The sequence below is a fragment of the Monodelphis domestica genome, chromosome 7, assembly GCF_027887165.1.
Source record: "Monodelphis domestica isolate mMonDom1 chromosome 7, mMonDom1.pri, whole genome shotgun sequence".
Classification (NCBI taxonomy): domain Eukaryota; kingdom Metazoa; phylum Chordata; class Mammalia; order Didelphimorphia; family Didelphidae; genus Monodelphis; species Monodelphis domestica.
Window position 1 is genome coordinate 211,891,933 of NC_077233.1, and position 17,188 is coordinate 211,909,120.

The window sequence follows — 17,188 nt, forward strand, 5'->3', positions numbered from 1 at the left end:
AACTTCTAGTCTTAGATAAGAGTTGACTAGAACCCCAAGTTAAGTGGCTTGCTTAAAGTCACAGAGCCAGTATATGGCAGAGGCAGGACTCTGAGCCCAGGGCCTCCTGTCTTTGAGGCCACCTCTCTCTCTTAATAATAATAACTGACATTTATATATCACCTACTATATGCTAAGTGCTTCACAATTATCTCATTTGATCCTCACAATAATTCTTGGGTGGTAAGTGCTATTATGCCCATTTTACAGATAAAACTGAGGCATACAGGTTAAATGGCATGTCCACAGTCATGCAGCTGGTACATGAGGGGTAGATTTGAACTCTAGTCTTCCTGATTTCTGGTCCAGTGCTCTAACTATGATGCTCTACTGCTTCCATTTTTTAAAATGCTGAGTCCCTAAATCATTACCTTGATCTGGGGTCACAGCACCTCAACCCTAAACCACCTCTTTCCCTGCCTGGCTGACCTGGTCTGGAGCTTCCTTTGGGTTCTGGATTAATAAGGGGTGCATTATTAATAATTGGCTGGATCAGTGGCTTGAGGGAGGTGGCAAGGGTCATGTGATCGCCGTTTAGATGTGCAGCTTACAAGCATGAATGGGCCAGGGCAAAGGGAGGCATTTTTACTCTGCTCCATTCATTTCTTATTTTAAAAAGCAAGTGGAGAGAGCTCAGGAGTGAGTCCTCTCCTCCTGACACACAGGATGCCACCACCGCTGTCAGAGCTGTCAGAGAGGGGCTCTCAGTGTGGGAGGTGACCCTTTCCTCTCAGCCCATCCACCAACCTTGTCTTTCTGTTGTGTTTGTCCCTCCAGCAGAAGAAGAAGGGGAAGGAGAGCTCCTGCTGTTCCTCCATGTCGCCTCCTGGCATCCCCTCCCTGGCCCCAGAGCCTCGGGCATCCTTAACCAGCTCCATGGCCAACAAGAAGAACAAAGCCAAGGCCAAAGGAAAGGAGGTGAAGAAAGAGGTACGTCCTGGTTTGCCTCTCTACAGCCCCCAGGAAAAAAGAGGACAAGGTGAAAGATGTGGTTCTTTATCTACCTGTCTTTGTCGATATTGGGGATGGGACGGTGATGGTCTAGATATAAAATGATAGAGCTAGAAGGTGATATGAGAAATCAGTTAGTCCAGGAAATTTTTTTATAATCCTTTCTTAATAACCCTTACCTTCCCGTGCGTTGGTTCCAAGTATTAAGGGCTAGACAATGGGAGTTAAGTGACTTGCCCAAGGTCACCCAGCTAGGAAGTGTCTGAGATCACAAGATCTCCAGTCTCCAAGGCAGACTCAGTCCACTGAGCCCCCCAGCTGCCCCCCTAGAATTCTTAAGTCTTTCAAAGTTGCTTGTTTTTAACAATGTTGTTACTGTATAAATTATTCTGGTTCTGTTTACTTCATCTTGTATCAGTTTATACAAGTCTTGGCAAGGTTTCTCTAAAACCATTCCACAAATGATGGACACTCCCTTAGTTTCCAGTTCTTTGCCAATGAAAAAAGAATTGCTCTAAATATTTTTGTACATATGGGTCTTTTTCCTCTTTCTTTGATCTCTTTGGGGCATTGCCTAGTAACAGGATCACTGGATTGTCTAAGGGTATGTGCACAGTCGGGGTATTGTTCCAAATTACTTTCCCAAATGGCTGTACCACTTTTATTTTCATCAATAGTGCATTAATAGGCCTGTTTTCCCCACAGCCTCTGCCACATTTATCATTTTTCTTTTTTGGGTCAACTTTGCTAATCTGATGGGTGTGATGTAGATACTCAGAGTTTCTTTCATTTTAATTTCTATAATTATTAGTGATTTGGAGCTTTTTAAAAAATAGCTCATATTCATAGCTCATATTTCTTCCTTTAAAAAACACCTGTTTGAGGGGGCAGCTGGCAGCTAGGCCTAGAGGAGGGAGGTTCTAGGTTCAAATCTGGCCTCAGACACTTCCCAGCTGTGTGACCCTAGGCAAGTCACTTAACCCCCATGGCCTAGCCCTACTGCTCTTCTGCCTTGGAACCAATATGTAGCATTGATTCCAAGATGGAAAATAAGTTGGTTTTTTAAGTTTATTTTTAAATTTTATTTATTTGTTTATTTAATTTAGAATATTTTCCCATGTTCTTTCCCTTCTCTCCTCCCTCCCCCTCCTATAAACAATGAGCAATCCAACTGGTTTTACATGTATCATTGATCAAGACCTATTTCCACATTGTTAATATTTTCAATAGAGTGATCATTTAGAGTCTAGATCCCTAATCATATCCCCACTGAATCATGTGATCAGAAGTTAAGGGTTTTTTTAAAAAAATGCCTTTTATATCCCATTTTTAAAAAGGTACTTATAAAACCTTTTTTAAAAATAAATTTTGTATTGATAATCGTTGTTTTTCTATCACATTTCCCCAATGTATCCTTTTCCTCTCAGTAAAGAATAAAAAGATGGAAAAAAGTTAAGGAAAACTAATCACTATTTTTTTCTGTTTTAAACATAGTTTTTTTATTTGGGTTTTTTATTCTAATAGTTTTCTGAAGTTATATAATTCATATTCTCTCCCTTCTTCCCTCCCCACTCTTGGAGCTGACAAGGAATTCAATCTGGGTTGTACATGCATTATCACACAAAACATTTCCATATTGTTCATTTTTGTAAGTGAATAATCTTATAGAACCAAAATCCCCAACATATACCAAATAAACAAGTGATAAATCCTATGCTTTCATCTGCATTCCTGCTCCAACCATTCTTTCTCTGGAAGTCATAAATCCCTCAGAATTGTCCCGATCATTGTATTGCTGTTGGTAGTTAAGGCTGTCAAAGTTGATCATCCCACAGCACTGTAGTTACGGTGTACACTGCTCTCCTGGTTCTGCTTATTTCACTCTGCATCAGTTCATGCAGGTCTTTCCTTCTGAAACCAACCTGTTTATCATTCCTTACAGCACTATTGTTTTCCATCACCATCCTATACCACAGTGGGTTCAGCCATTTGTCAACTGAAGGCTATCCCTTTTGTTTCCAAGTCTTTGCCACCCCCAAAAGCACAGCTATAAATACTTCCGTGCAAACAGGCCCTTTCCCTTTTTTTTTAAGTGTTGACATTATACACACCCATGCTGTCTCTCTTTTGAAGAGAAAGTAGGGGCTCCAACGCTTCCCAGCTGTGTCTGGGCACCTCTGATTGTCTAGCCCTCGCTGCCTTTCTGTCTTAGAGTTGGTGCTAAGATAGTACGTAAGGGTTTTAGAAAAAGAACATGAAATGAGGGAGAAGGGCCTCCTCTGTCTTCTCGGGGACCAGCCTTGGTCCTTGTCATTTCCCTTCATTCAGTTTGTTCCACTGCTGATCTTTGCATTTACATGGCTTAAGTCATTGTTTGGTGGCCCTCAGTGGCCTGGAGTCAAAAAGACTCATCTTCCTGGGTTCAAATCCAGCTTCAGACGCTTAGCCGTGTGATCCTGGGCAAGTCACAATCCTGTTGGCCTCAGTTTCCTCATATGTAAAATGGGCTGGAGAAAGAGATGGAAAACCATTCTAGTATCTTAGCCAAAAAAAACCCCAAATGTGACCTCAGACACTTCCTAGCTGTGTATGACCCTGGGCAAGTCACTTAACTCCGCCATGGCTTAGCCCATATCTCTCTTCTACCTTGGAACCAATATACAGTAATGATTCTAAAATGAAGATGAGGGTTTAAAAATTTTTTCTATGATTTTTAGTGTTCTCAGGCTAGCTTCTCCCAAAACTCTCTCCCTAAACTACTCCTCTTTACTGATAGCATTCTGTAGGTCATCTTTTGGGACAAAAGTGTAGAATAGAATGGATGAGAGATTTTCTAGGCCTCTAATCTGGGCAGGAACAGATTCCTAGAACCAAGAGGTGAGCCATGCCAGACTAGCAACCAGGTTGCAATAATCTTCAGTGTTGGCTAGGGCCAGTCCCCGTAATGCTTTGTCACTCATTTTTTTTAAACCCTTACCTTCTGTCTTAGAATCAAAACTATGTATTGATTCCAAGATGACTAGAAAGGGGTAGAAAATGGAGGTTAAGTGATGTGCCCAGGGTCACACAGCTAGGAAGTGTCCGAGTTCAGATTTGAACCCAGGACCTCCTGTTTCTAAGTCTGGTTCTCAATCCAGTGAGCCACCCAGCTGCCCCCACTTAGTCATTTTCAAGAATGACAAATCACTAATGATCCCTTCTCCATGCAGATGCTTAGACTGTAATGCAGGATATAGGATAAATGCCTTCTTGTTCTTTGTGGCATTCTAGCTTTACCCAAGATCAACTACCATGAGTTCTATTCTTTAGGTCTCTTTGGAAAATCATGGTAGCCCATCTTTTATCCCTGGGAAAACACCCTAATGATAGGGACAAATATTTATTTAGCATCTGTGAGTTTTAAAATTAATATTCAATAACTATTATATTTTAAAAGTTTTATTAATAATAACTAGGGCAGAAGAACTGCCTTAATTCAGCCTGGTCACAGGTCCAGAAAAAAAAAAGAAAGAGGGAGGAGTTACAGCCACTTAAATACAATCAAGCAAAATTCAGGGACTTGGAAAAAGGGAATTTTGGGAAATACTAAGGGATTTCTGGGGGATGAAGTCCAAAAGCTCAAAATCTCCATTTATCTACATATAATAGTACCAGTTTCTGAGATGGGGGGTGGGGTTTGCAAAGTGGAATCACATAGCCACTAGTTGTGCTTCAAGAAATACTGACCCAGTGACTTTCTCTCCTCTAGTCATTTATCTCTATGTTCATTTGTATCTCACAATAGCCTGATGACTTATTCTCATTCTATATAAAAAGAAACTGAAGCCTAGAAACATTAGGTTAAATGATAAGAAATGGTTCCTGGATGGGAGGAGAGGGATACAGGGGAGAGCAATAAAAATTTATTTATAAAATAAACCCCCCCCCCCAAAAGTGAGATGACTTGTCCAAGATCAAACAGCTTAGTCACAAGAGATTCATGACTCTTAGAGCTCAGGTCTTCTCACTTTGCTCAGTGCTCTTTCTACTGTTTATGATATCACTTAAAAAAAAAATTAAATCCTAACTCCCATCTTAGAATCAATACTGTGTATTGGTGGGTAGTGTCTAAGGTCAGATTTGACCCCAGAACCTCCCATATCTAGGCATGGCTCTCAATCCCCTGAGCTACTCAGTTGCCCCCTATGATATCACTCTTGATGTTGAGATCACGTTCCCATTTGAAGCTTATCTTTGTATATGGTATAAGATGTTAGTCTATACCTAGTTTCTGCCAGACTATTTTCCAGTTTTCTCAACATCTGGTTTTTCTACTATTCCATAATGTTTTCATCTTCCAGAGTGTTTTGACTGGCCAAGGTCATCTTGGTACAGTAAAGTGATATTTTAGTTGTCTGAGTTCTCCATCTTTAAGCATCTTCCAGAGTGTCTGGGGCTGGCCAGGGCCATCTTGCTACAGTAAAGTGACATTATTGTTGTCTGTCTGAGTTCTTCCCCATCTCTAAGCATCTTCCAGAAGATCTAGGGCTGTTCTAGGCCATTTTGGTACTGTAAAGAGGTGTTCAGGTTGTCTGAGTGCTCCTCTATCTCTAATGGGACAAAAAGAAAACTGACATTATAATAACTCAGTAATATATTCAGCCCCTTTGCTGAAACAACAAATAATTTTTGGAAAATTTGTCCAGCCAGTGAAAATTCCAAAGGCTTTATTACACACTTAGTAGATATGCATGGTATCCTGGGTTTTTGTCATCAGTGAGTTATGGTGGACATAATCTCTATTTTCAAGCATTTAACCATCTTGTGTTTTTCTGACAACTCTAGAACCGAGGGAAGGGAGGAGCTGTGAGCAAGCTGATGGAGAGCATGGCTGCTGAAGAGGATTTTGAACCCAACCAAGACAGCAGCTTCTCTGAGGATGAGAACTTGCCCTTGAGCATGCTGGTAGAACGACCACTGACCCCAGGTGAGAGAAAGGAGGATCTTGGGTCAGGAGGCAACAAATATTCCCAGTCCCCAGGACCATTCACAGGGGTGGCTCCCTCCCTCCCAACACCAGCGTGTTGTCAGAAATATCCTTGCTGTGTCACTTTGGGCTTTCCAGGTACCTTTGTGAAGTTTTGATCAGAATGGGGCAAAAGGGGGGAAAGAAGAATATCCTGGTGACTTTGACAGACTTCAATAAAGCTACAAATGTAGATTTAGATGTAAATAGATACAAATAAGAATACACACAAATTTCATATATAGTTACATATTACATATGGTATACTGTTGCATTTTTTGTAGGCTTGGTGCAACAAGTAAGGCACTGGCCTTAGAGTCAAGAAAATCTGGGTTCAAATCTTCCCTTGGACACGAACAAATTACTTCACCTCTCTTGGCTTTAATGTCCTCATGCAAAAAGATGTTAGACTCCATGGTCTCTAAGGCTCTTTCCAACTAAATCCATGGTCCTGGGTCCTACCAAACTGGAAGGTATTTGAGTGTCTGCCCAGCGCCGGAATTCATCTTGCCAAAGGGATTTGTGTCTAGGCACTTAGGAGGGGCATCCAAAACCTCATTCCCATCCCCAAACCCCTCATTCTCACGCACACATTTATCCTTTGGGAAACCGCCACCACCAACTCTAGCCTCTTAGCTTCTGTTCATTATATAATGAAGTCTGTTGTTCAAGGACCATCCTTAGCTAAGTTGGGAGAGATCTATTACCAGGTTGGCTGGAAGGTCACCCATTTCTCAGCCAAAGAACCTTTCAAAGACCACACTGAGCTCTAGGGGCTTGGGAGCTGCATGGCAATAGATGAGCCCCCACACCGATGAAATCACAGCCCCTTCAGCTATTGAGGCTTGTATAGAGCAGCAAGACTACGGTAGAGGTTCAGTTAGGCAAAAGTGTATTATACAGGTAGATTTAGGTGTGTGTATAGAAGGACACGCGTCTATAAATATATATGCTGTTGGTTGTATGTTTGGGTAGATGTAGATACAGATAGAGGCGTAGATGTTGGTTTTAGGTAGCATTACAGAGAGAGACAGAGATGCTGAGTGGAGCAGGGACATCGGATATTTCAAGTCCCATTCCTAGGACGGCCTAGGGAATGTGGCAACTGTGCCCATTTACTTGGAAGGACCAATGATATTGCATATCCGTGGGGTGACCTAGCATTTGACTTACCCTATAGACCCTCCTGTTAAAGATTCACGTTTACAGGGATTAGTAAAAAGGATGGAAACTGGGCTAAGCAACAGTGCCTGGCACTCCTGGGAGGCCTAGAACATTGTCAGAGGAGAAGGATTAAGGGTGAGGAGAAGAATAGATGGTGAAAGTGAGTTAGATGAAGAAGAAATGATAGAAAGAGTTGTGGGGAAGCCAGGGGAGAAAGAAAAGGGAAGCATCTGGAGGAATGTGGGGCAGACCATCCAAAGGCCTAGGTCTTTCTGCCCCAAGGTGTGTGTGACCGTTCAATCTTTGGAATTACTGGATAAATTAGAGATGAATTTGCCAGGCCGATTGAGCATCCTATGTGGGAGATGACATCTTTCCCAAATTCTGTTTTCCACTTAGTGCTAGCAATCATTTCTCCTAGGCCAGTGGTTCTCAATGTTTTTTTTGTCCCAGGAATCCTTTTCAACAACAATTTTAGAAAATGTCATGAACCCTGGTTTGGGTGGTTGTATTTAGACAAAGTAACTTAATTGGGCAATTATTTAATACTTAAGGCACTATTAAAAAATGTTCAGTGCAAGCCATTTGGACCATCCCAACCTCCAATGGTTTTGTGAACCACTAATTGGGAACCACTAACTTAGACTGAACCTCCTAAACTGAAATCTTCCTCAAGAATAGCCAAGGAAATGAATAATGAGAAGGGCATAGACCACAGAAATCCATAAATGAGACACACAAGCTCGTAAGTGAAGTCAGAACATTTGAGTTCCTTTCCAAACTAGTAGCGAGGTGTCATTCTGGATCTCTTTTGAATTCTCTTCCCTGTCTTTGGGTAGAAATGCTTAAAACAACAACAACAACAAAAGCATGAGCCTGAATAAACCAAATACTGGTTTCAGCCAAGTTGAGCAAGTGAACCCTACCAATTCTATCTTCCCCTTCCTTCCTTCCTTCCTTCCTTCCTTCCTTCCTTCCTTCCTTCCTTCCTTCCTTCCTTCCTTCCTTCCTTCCTTCCTTCCTTCCTTCCTTCCTTCCTTCCTTCCTTCCTTCCTTCCTTCCTCCTTCCTTCCTTCCTTCCTTCCTTCCTTCCTTCCTTCCTTCCTTCCTTCCTTCCTTCCTTCCTTCCTTCCTTCCTTCCTTCCTTCCTTCCTTCCTTCCTTCCTCCCTTCCTTCCTCCCTTCCTTCCTCCCTCCCTCCCTCCCTTCATCCCTCCCTCCCTTCATCCCTTCCTTCCTCCCTCCCTTCTTCCCTCTCTCCCTCCCTCCCTTCCTAATAAAAACAAGAGAGAGAAGAAAAAGGAAATGATACTCCCGTTAGATACTCAGTAGAGACTGACAGAAAGAGATGGGAACTTTTGGTTATAATTTACTGGATTATTTGTAGATATCAATTGTCTGTTACCTAAGCAGCAGACGCCCAGGGTGGCATAGTGGTGGCCTAACAAACTGGCTGTGTGACCTTGGATAAATTACCTAAGCTCTCACTGCTCTAGGCCTTGCTCATTTCATGCCAGGACTATTGAATTAGCTTACTGTTCATTCTCCTGCCATAAACCTCTTCTCCCTGTTCCAGTCCATCCTACACTCTGCTGCCAAAGTGATCTTCCCAAAGCCTAGGTCTGACGCCCTCACCTCCCATTCACTAAACTCCCTTTTCTCCAGGATCAAATATAAAGTCCTCTGGCATTCAAGGCTCTTCATAACCTGGCCTACCTTCTGCACCTTCAGTGCCAAGCTCTCCGAGATCCTGAGACACTGGCTGTGGCATGATCCAGATACTCTGTTTCCTAACTCTGGGCATTTCAAGTGGCCACCCGGCCCCTATGCCTGGAATGCCCTCCCTCCCCACCTCCATCTCCTCACTTCTTTCCACTCCCAGCTAAAATGCCTCCTCCCCTCAGAAGCCTTCTTGGATCCTCCTTCCTGCGGCTCCTTCCCTCTGATGACCTCCCATTTACCAGCCAGTATCTGGCTCAGAGTCATCTCCCTGAGTGGGCCAGTGATCCTTGAGAGCAAGGCCTCTCCTTTGCTCGTCGGTCTCTCCCCTCACTTAGCGCCACTGTTCCTGTCACACAGGAGAGGCTTTCTAAATGTTTGCTGACTGCCTGGGCCACGAGTAGGGGATAAATGGGAAAGAGAGGGCTGACCTACATTGGTCAGGATATCGGTGGAAAGTGCCCCGGGCTGTGAGAGGAGAGAAGGGGCTGACCTGGAGGGGTATGAGGAGTTTCCTCGCCCTCCCAGAGGCCCCCAAATTCACAGAGTCCCCGAGGTTTGCCCCTCATCCTTCCTCTCACCACAGATAACAGCGAAGGGGCTTTCAGGATCTGCACGGTGCCATCTAGAAAGATCAGATGGGACCAAGAACAGGAGAGGGGTGGCGGGCATGGTGGTGGATCCAGTGCACACACTAGCTCAGGGGGCTTACCCTTTTGGGATGGGGAAGGCGAGGGAGAGGCATGCCGCCCAGGATCCTGACTGGTGCTAAATCCTTCCCTGTGTCCCAGGGTGCAGGGGGCTCATTCCTGCTGTCTCTGTCCCACAGCCCCCCGATCCTGCATCATTGACAAGGACGAGCTGAAGGACGGACTGAGGGTCCTCATCCCCATGGACGACAAGCTCTTGTATGCTGGGCACGTGAAGACAGTCCACTCGCCGGACATGTGAGTCCTCCAAAGGGCCGTCCTCGGTCACACTGCGTCATCACTCTTTGTCCCTATCCTAGAGCCAGACAGAATCCCAGGAACATAGGAAGGAACAGAGACACAAGTCAAAAGATGTATTAGGAGCAGTGGGGTGGTGTGGGGAAAGAGGAGAGCCAGGCTCAGAGAGGGTTCCAATTTGGCCTCAGACACTTCCCAGCGGGATGGCCCTGGACAAGTCACTTCTCCCCCATGGCTTGGCCCTTGCTGCTCTTCTGCCTTGAAACCAAGACACAGTATTGATTCTAAAATGAAAAATAAGGCTTTAAAAGGAAAGGAAAGGAAAGGAAAGGAAAGGAAAGGAAAGGAAAGGAAAGGAAAGGAAAGGAAAGGAAAGGAAAGGAAAGGAAAGGAAAGGAAAGGAAAGGAAAGGAAAGGAAAGGAAAGGAAAGGAAAGGAAAAAGGAAAGGAAAGGAAAGGAAAGGAAAGGAAAGGAAAGGAAAGGAAAGGAAAGGAAAGGAAAGGAAAGGAAAGGAGGAAGAAAGGAAAGGAAAGGAAAGGAAAGGAAAGGAAAGGAAAGGAAAGGAAAGGAAAGGAAAGGAAAGGAAAGGAAAGGAGGAAGAAAGGAAGAAAGGAAGAAAGGAAGAAAGAAAAGAACGCAGCAGCCAAAGACCTAGTAGGGACTTTTCATATTTTCCAAAAGTCTGAGAAAAGTAGCCTTTTCATACAGCTCAGGACTCTAGACTAGGCCGGTGAAGCCTGTGGACACCTTCTCAGAATCATGTTTTTAAATGCATGAGATTTGAAAGGAAATCCATTATTATGAAATGTAATTTTCTTTAAAAATCTTAAATTCTTTAAAAAGCCTTCTTTAAAGAAGTATTTCTTAAAAGCAAGTTCCTGAATCCCAGGATCTAAATCATCGTGACTTCATTTAGACAGAGGAGTCCTTGAGTGACTTGGTGATCAAGGGCCCAGTTCTTCTCAACCACAGCAGGTTAACGCAGAAAGCATTTGTTAGGCTGGTAGTATTGTAGTAGTGTGCACAGGGAGAAGTGGAACGGTATAGTGGGGTGGAGAGACGGCCTAAGAGCCAAGAAGAATTTGTTTCAAATCCCTTCTCTATCCTAGATAGGCTTCATGACCCTGGGCAAGTCCTTTAACCTCGATCTCGTTTTCCTCCTCTTTGAAAGGGGGATGGATAATAACAGCATCTACCTTGCAAGGTTGTTGTGAGGATCCAGTGAGATAATAATTATAAAATCATAGCCCAGTGCCTGGCACATAGTAAGAACTATATAAATATTAGCTTTTATCGTGATTAATATTTTCCCCATCATTTTCTGAAGTCTAGACAATCAGCAAAAGAGCCAACCAAGCCCTGATTTCTAGCGTTTCATGGTTTTCCAAGGAGTAATGCTCACGCTGAAAATTTTACCATCCAGAGTGAGCCAGCTCCAGTGTGCTCCTTCTCATCTTTATCCCTAGTCCTCGCCATCAAAACACACTCATTCTATGTTGGCAAATGGTACCCCCAGGGGTCACTGTCATCAGAAGTACTAAGGGGTGGCTGGGCCAAGTCACAGAGAGGAGGATCTGAGGAATCCAGGTCTACTGTAAGTTTGAAGAATTAAGGACAACCCTGCTAGGCTGTGCTGTCAGCTCAAACCACTTTATTTTAATTATTTAGAATTTGATTATTTCTTTTTATTTTTTTAATATTGATTTTTTTCTAATAACAGAAGCTTATTCTCTACTCCCTTCCCCTCCCCAGTGGGGAGAGGGGCAGGGACTTTTAGGACAAATATATAAATCAAGCAAAACAAGTTCCCAAATCGGCCACATGCAGAAATATATCTTCTTCTGTCCCCCTGAGTCCATCCCTTCTCTCTCAGGAGATAGATAGCCTACTTCACCTGGGTCCTCTGAAATCACAATTGACCCCAGGATTCATTAAAGATCTTAAGCCTTGTGAAGATTTTTGTTTTTACAATGATGTTATACATTGTTATTGTAAATAGGAAGAAAGATATTTCTCCTGATTTTGCTCACTTCACTACATCAATTCTTCATACAAGTCGTCCCAGGTTTTTCTTAAATCTTCCCTTTCATTTTCATATTACCTTCATTTCCAAAGATATCCCTAATGAGAGCCAAAGAAGTTAAAAAGGGAGAAAGAAAGCCGATCAGAAAACCAAGTGCCATCCCCAATGAGCAGCCTGACACCTGGTTGATATTCCTTACCACACTCCCCCACTTTTCCAAAAAAAGGAGGGAGATGCATTTTTTGGAGCAAATTTTTTGTCTGTCTGTTTCTAAAGAACTTCTTGGAGGTTCTTCTCTTGCTTTGATCCTCTCCCAAGTACAGTTAACAGACCTACTTGTTGCAAGACCCAAGATAATGGCGGGGGAATGGGGCATGGAAGAGGGAGAAGACTTCTTTAATGCATCTCCCTGCATCATCATCCTCTCCATCAGCAGTCAAAGAGGAAGGGCCCTTCCTTTACTTAGAAATTTATGTCTTTATTTATTTTTAAAGATTTTATTTAGTCAATTTAGAATATTTTTCCTTCATTACAAGAGTTGTGTTCTTTCTCTCCCCTCCCGTAGCTGACATGCAATTCCACTGGGTTTTACAAGGGCCCTTCCTTTAATCTGTTGGTAGCTCTGTGAACTGATCTACCATTTTGGAGAGCAATCTGGAATGAGGCCCAAAGAGTTATAAAGTGGTGTATCCCCTTTGACCCAGCAGGACCACTATGAGCTCCATTTCCCAAAATGTGATAAGGGGAAAGGGAAAAGAATCTATATGTTCTAAAATATTTAGAGCAGCTCTTTTTGTGGTGGCAAAGAACTGGAACTTGAAGAGATGTCCATCAGTTGGGTAATGGCTAACCATTATATGTCAAATTATGACGTATGATTGTGATAGAATACTACTGGGCCATAAGAAATGCATATTAATTTTAAAACATGGAAAGATCAAGGGACAGCTAGGTGGCTCAGTCGATAGAGAGCCAGGCCCTGGGTTCCAATCTGGCTTCAGGTACTTCCCTACCTGTATGACCCTGGACAAGTCACTTAACTTCCATGGCCTAGCCCCAACCACTCTTCTGCCTTAGAACCCATACACAGTATTGATTCTAAGACAAAAGGTAAGACTTTTTTAAATTGAAAGATCTCTATGAAATTGTGAAAAGTAAAAGGAGCAGAACAAAGAAAACATTCTATACAGCGACAGAAATATTGTTTGAAGAATGGCTCATGTATGTCCCCCTCCAGAGAAAGAACCAATAAATAGAAACATTTGTCAGTGTCCATAGAAGGAAGCTAGAGGAGAAAGGAGGTATGTTTTGGGGAGAGAGAGAGCGTGGCCCTGGCAGGCCAGGGAAGGAAGAGGAAGGCAGTGAAGGAAGCTCTCTGGAAGGATGGTAGTCAGGCTCCACCACCACTGGCCTCACATTTGCACTGCTCTGGTGTTTTAGATACCGGGTGGTGGTAGAAGGAGAGAGAGGCAACCGACCTCACATCTATTGTCTGGAGCAGCTCCTGCAGGAAGCGGTATGTAAACACAAGCTTTTCCTTTGAATTGGAGGACTTGAGGCAGAAGAAGACCAAACTCTAGGAAGGAAAATTAAGTTACTCTTTGAGACCAGTTTCAAGGCGAAATAGAGACATTTAAAACTTTAGATCTCTTCTCTCCTTTAGAAGAATCACTGAGTTAGGGGAAAGATCTAATCTCTCCCTAGAACCCAAGTTGTTTTTTTTCCCCAAATAAGTTTTTATTGATATCTTTTGTTTTATATCACCTCTATTTCATCTGTATCTCTCTCCTTTCCCCTCCCAGAGAGCCATTCCACATAACAAGAATTTTCTTTTAAAGTAGAAGAAGAGGGGGCAGCCGGGTGGTTCAGTGGATGGAGAGTCAGGCCTGGAAATGAGATCCTAGGTTCAAATCTGGCTTCAGACACTCCCTAGCTGTGTGACCCTGGGCAAGTCACTTAACCCCCATTGCCTAGCCCTTACTGCTTTTCTGCCTTGGAACCCATATACAGTATTGATTCTAAGACAGAAGGTAAGGGTTTAAAAAATAAATATATATATATATTATATATTACATATAGTATTTTTATCTATAATATGTTATATATTATAGATATATAAATATTATATAAGGGTATAAAAATAAATAAATAATAAAAGTAGAAGAAGTGAGGAAATCAGCAAAACTTAACAATGTACCCTCCAAAAATCTGATTTGCAGGGGAATTGGGGAGGTGGTACCCCAAATTAAGGAGAAATACAGAAAAAACAGACAGGTTTTTCCTCTCCCTATTCCCTTGGAAGAAGGATGATTTTGGACACCCCATCCTCTAGGTGACTTTCTCAGTCTGTCCTGTTGGTTCATTTCCCCCCATCAACATGATGGGAACACCTGCTAATGCCCAGTGATGACTCTCCAAAGAGTCTAGATCTGGGCTAGGGGCCAGGGGATAACGGCTGGTGAGGAGGAGAGCCCAGCCCAGCCAGGGAGCCCGGGACCCAACACATTTCCCCTGTCGCTCCTCCCACAGATCATAGATGTGAAGCCTCCTTCCATCCGATTCTTGCCCGAGGGAACCAGGATCGCTGCTTATTGGAGCCAGCAGTACCGCTGTCTCTACCCTGGCACTGTGGTCCGAGGTAAGACGTTCCAGCATGCTTCCCCTAACTCTGATCAGTTTTCTCAGGAAACGTTTTTTCGTTTTTGTTTTTTTTTTTAATTATCATGCAAAGCACCCGTCATCCACATTGGTCATTATTGTAAGAGCACACTCACGCATAGCCCAAATCCCCAAAATAAACCTAAATACACAGAGGGGAAAGATGACTCCAACAGTTCTTTCTCTGGGAGTAAATTGTTTAAATGTGAGGAAATGTTTTAAACTCCTGATTGAGCTCTTTCCTAATGACGGTCTTCATATCCACCTCCTTGTTTTCCTAGCTTCCTTCAAGGCTTCATCCAAGGGGGCACCTGGGTGGCTCAATGGATGGAGAGCGAGGCCTAGAGACAGGAGGTCCTGGGTTCAAATGTTGGCCCATGACACTTCCTAGCTGTGTGACCCTGGGCAAGTCACTTTACCCTCATTGCCTAGCTCTTACCCCTTTTCTGTCTTAAAACCAATATACAGAATTGATTCTAAGATGAGAGGTAAGAGTTTAAAAAAAAAGGAGAGACTTAATTTAAGGGGACAGCTAGGTGGCTCAGGGGATTGAGAGCCAGACCTAATGACCCAAGGTCCTGGGTTCAAATCTGTGCTTAGATCCTTAGATTCTTTGCTCAGATCCTTAGACTCTTTGCTCTAAGATCCTGCTCTAAGCCCTTCCCATCCTTCTGCCTTGGACCTGATACTTAGTGTTGATTCTAAGACAGAAGGTAAAAATTAAAAAAAAAAATAGAGACAGACACACACACAGACAGACACACAGACACACACACACACACACACACTCTCTCTCTCTCTCTCTCTCTCTCTCTGCCTCCCTCACTATCTCTCCTCCTCTCTCAGGGGCCCTGGATCTTGAAGAAGATGGAGATCTGATCACGGTGGAATTCGACGATGGGGACACAGGGAGGATTCCTCTGTCTCACATCCGCCTCCTGCCCCCAGACTACAAGATTCAGTGTAAGTGTGGGCACAGGTCTGGGAGGCCTCAGGATTGCTGTAGGAGGGAGCCCCACGGAAGCCGCAGTGACCTCTCTGACCGGGGGGGGGGGGGGGGGGGGGCAGCTGGCTCTGAAGCCTGTCTGCCCAGGAGAGACGCCCCCGGGCTGCTTTCTCTTCCCTGGCTGTAGCGGTCCCTTTGTGGAGCCGCTCTCCAAGGGTCCACTGTCATGAACAGAAAATAAAGAAATGGGGGGGATGGTCGTCTGGGGATCCCCTGGGGTGGGGAGGCGTCCATTGGCACAGGGGGATTCCCAGAGCCTTTCAGGTGGTGAGAAAGTCCCTTTTTTCCCCACCGATGCCCATAAACCCTGGGCTGTCGAGGAGTCCCAGGTGGAGGGTCAGGCCCAGGAAGAGGCAGAACGTTGGGAGGATTCGTGCGGGCATGGCAGTGCCAGGGAGTAGAGCGAGCCCGTGGTGTCCTGGCTCCGATGCCCGTGGGCCTGGCCGCCCCTGAGTCTCTCCTGCGCTTGTCTTCACAGGTGCAGAGCCTTCCCCTGCCCTCCTCGTGCCCAGTGCCAAACGCCGCAGCCGAAAGTCCAGCAAGGATGCCGGGGAAGGGAAAGAGGGCAGTAACCTGGGGTCGGAGGAGTCTGGAGCGAAGGGCAAAGGCCGAGGGCGGAAACCAAGCACCAAGGGCAAAAGCGGTATGTTGGAGCCCCCGGCCCTACGCTGTGGGCCCTGGTTTTTTCTTCCCCCCAGAGTGACCCTTCCTCAAGGTGTCGCTCTTCCTTCTCTTTCTTTTTTCCTTTTTCCTTTAAAACCCCGACCTTCCATCTTAGAATCAATCCTGAGCATTGGTTGCAAGGCAGAAGAGTGGTAAGGGCTAGGCCAAGGGGGCGAAGTGACTTGGCCAGGGTCATACAGAACAGATGTGTTTGAGGCCAGATTTAAACCCAGGATCTCCCATCTCCGGGCCTGGTTCTCCATCCACTGAGCCACCCAGCTGCCCCCCATCCCCCTCATTTTTTTTGTTTTAATTTTTTTTTATTGAGTCAATTTAGAACTTGGCTACAATAATCACATTATTTCTCTCCCTCCCCTCCCCCACCCTTCCTGTAGCCCATGTGCAATACCACTGGGAATTACTTGTGTCCTTGATCAGAACCTATTTCCATGGTGCTGGTGTTCGCCTTAGGATGTTCATTTAAGGCCTACATCCCCAGCTCTAGCCCCTCGACCCATGTAGTCAAGCGGTTGCTTTTCTTCCATCCCCCTCGTTTTAAAGCATTTTAATCAAAAGGAAAACTCAAGGCTTGAACAGCCACCAAACATCACAGCCTTCCTCCCAAAGAACATGTGAATCCGTCTGTTTTGTACCTGGGGCCTGGCCTCTCTTGAATAGCAGGGCTACTGCTGTGCCTTGCCTCCTTCGTGCCCCCGGATGAGAAAAGGCCGGCAGGGAGCCCCCGTTAGCCTCCCACAGTCACCCCTCCCCCACATGGACGTGAATGGGGGTGCAGAGGGCGTGTCCTTCCCCTTGGAGCAGAGGAAGCAGCCTATTCCTTGGGCCCTCGGTGAGCAGGTTGGCAGGCCCAGGATGACAGACCCCCATGCTTCTCTGACCCTTCACCTCCGGGGATCAGACTGCCCTTCCTCTTCAGCAGCGATGCTGGCTTTCAGGCAGGCTCCTGGGAGAAGTCAGGACCGTGGCTATGGCTGACCAGGGGAAGGCTATTG

General features: G+C 44.7%; 1 protein-coding gene across 7 annotated transcripts in view; it reads left to right on the forward strand.

Moving 5' to 3' along the window:
* TNRC18 (trinucleotide repeat containing 18) overlaps positions 1–17,188 on the forward strand; it is a 160,779-nt gene that overhangs the window by 132,852 nt on the left and 10,739 nt on the right. For 4 of the 7 annotated variants that reach the window (XM_056806452.1, XM_056806450.1, XM_056806454.1 and 1 more), the window contains 7 exons: positions 817–969; positions 5,815–5,956; positions 9,707–9,824; positions 13,289–13,364; positions 14,378–14,486; positions 15,353–15,469; positions 15,991–16,155. In XM_056806452.1, the coding sequence (XP_056662430.1) occupies positions 817–969; positions 5,815–5,956; positions 9,707–9,824; positions 13,289–13,364; positions 14,378–14,486; positions 15,353–15,469; positions 15,991–16,155 (880 nt within the window). The remainder of the gene's footprint in view (positions 1–816; positions 970–5,814; positions 5,957–9,706; positions 9,825–13,288; positions 13,365–14,377; positions 14,487–15,352; positions 15,470–15,990; positions 16,156–17,188) is intronic. The other 3 variants (XM_056806453.1, XM_056806456.1, XM_056806451.1) reach the window with 1 other exon arrangement.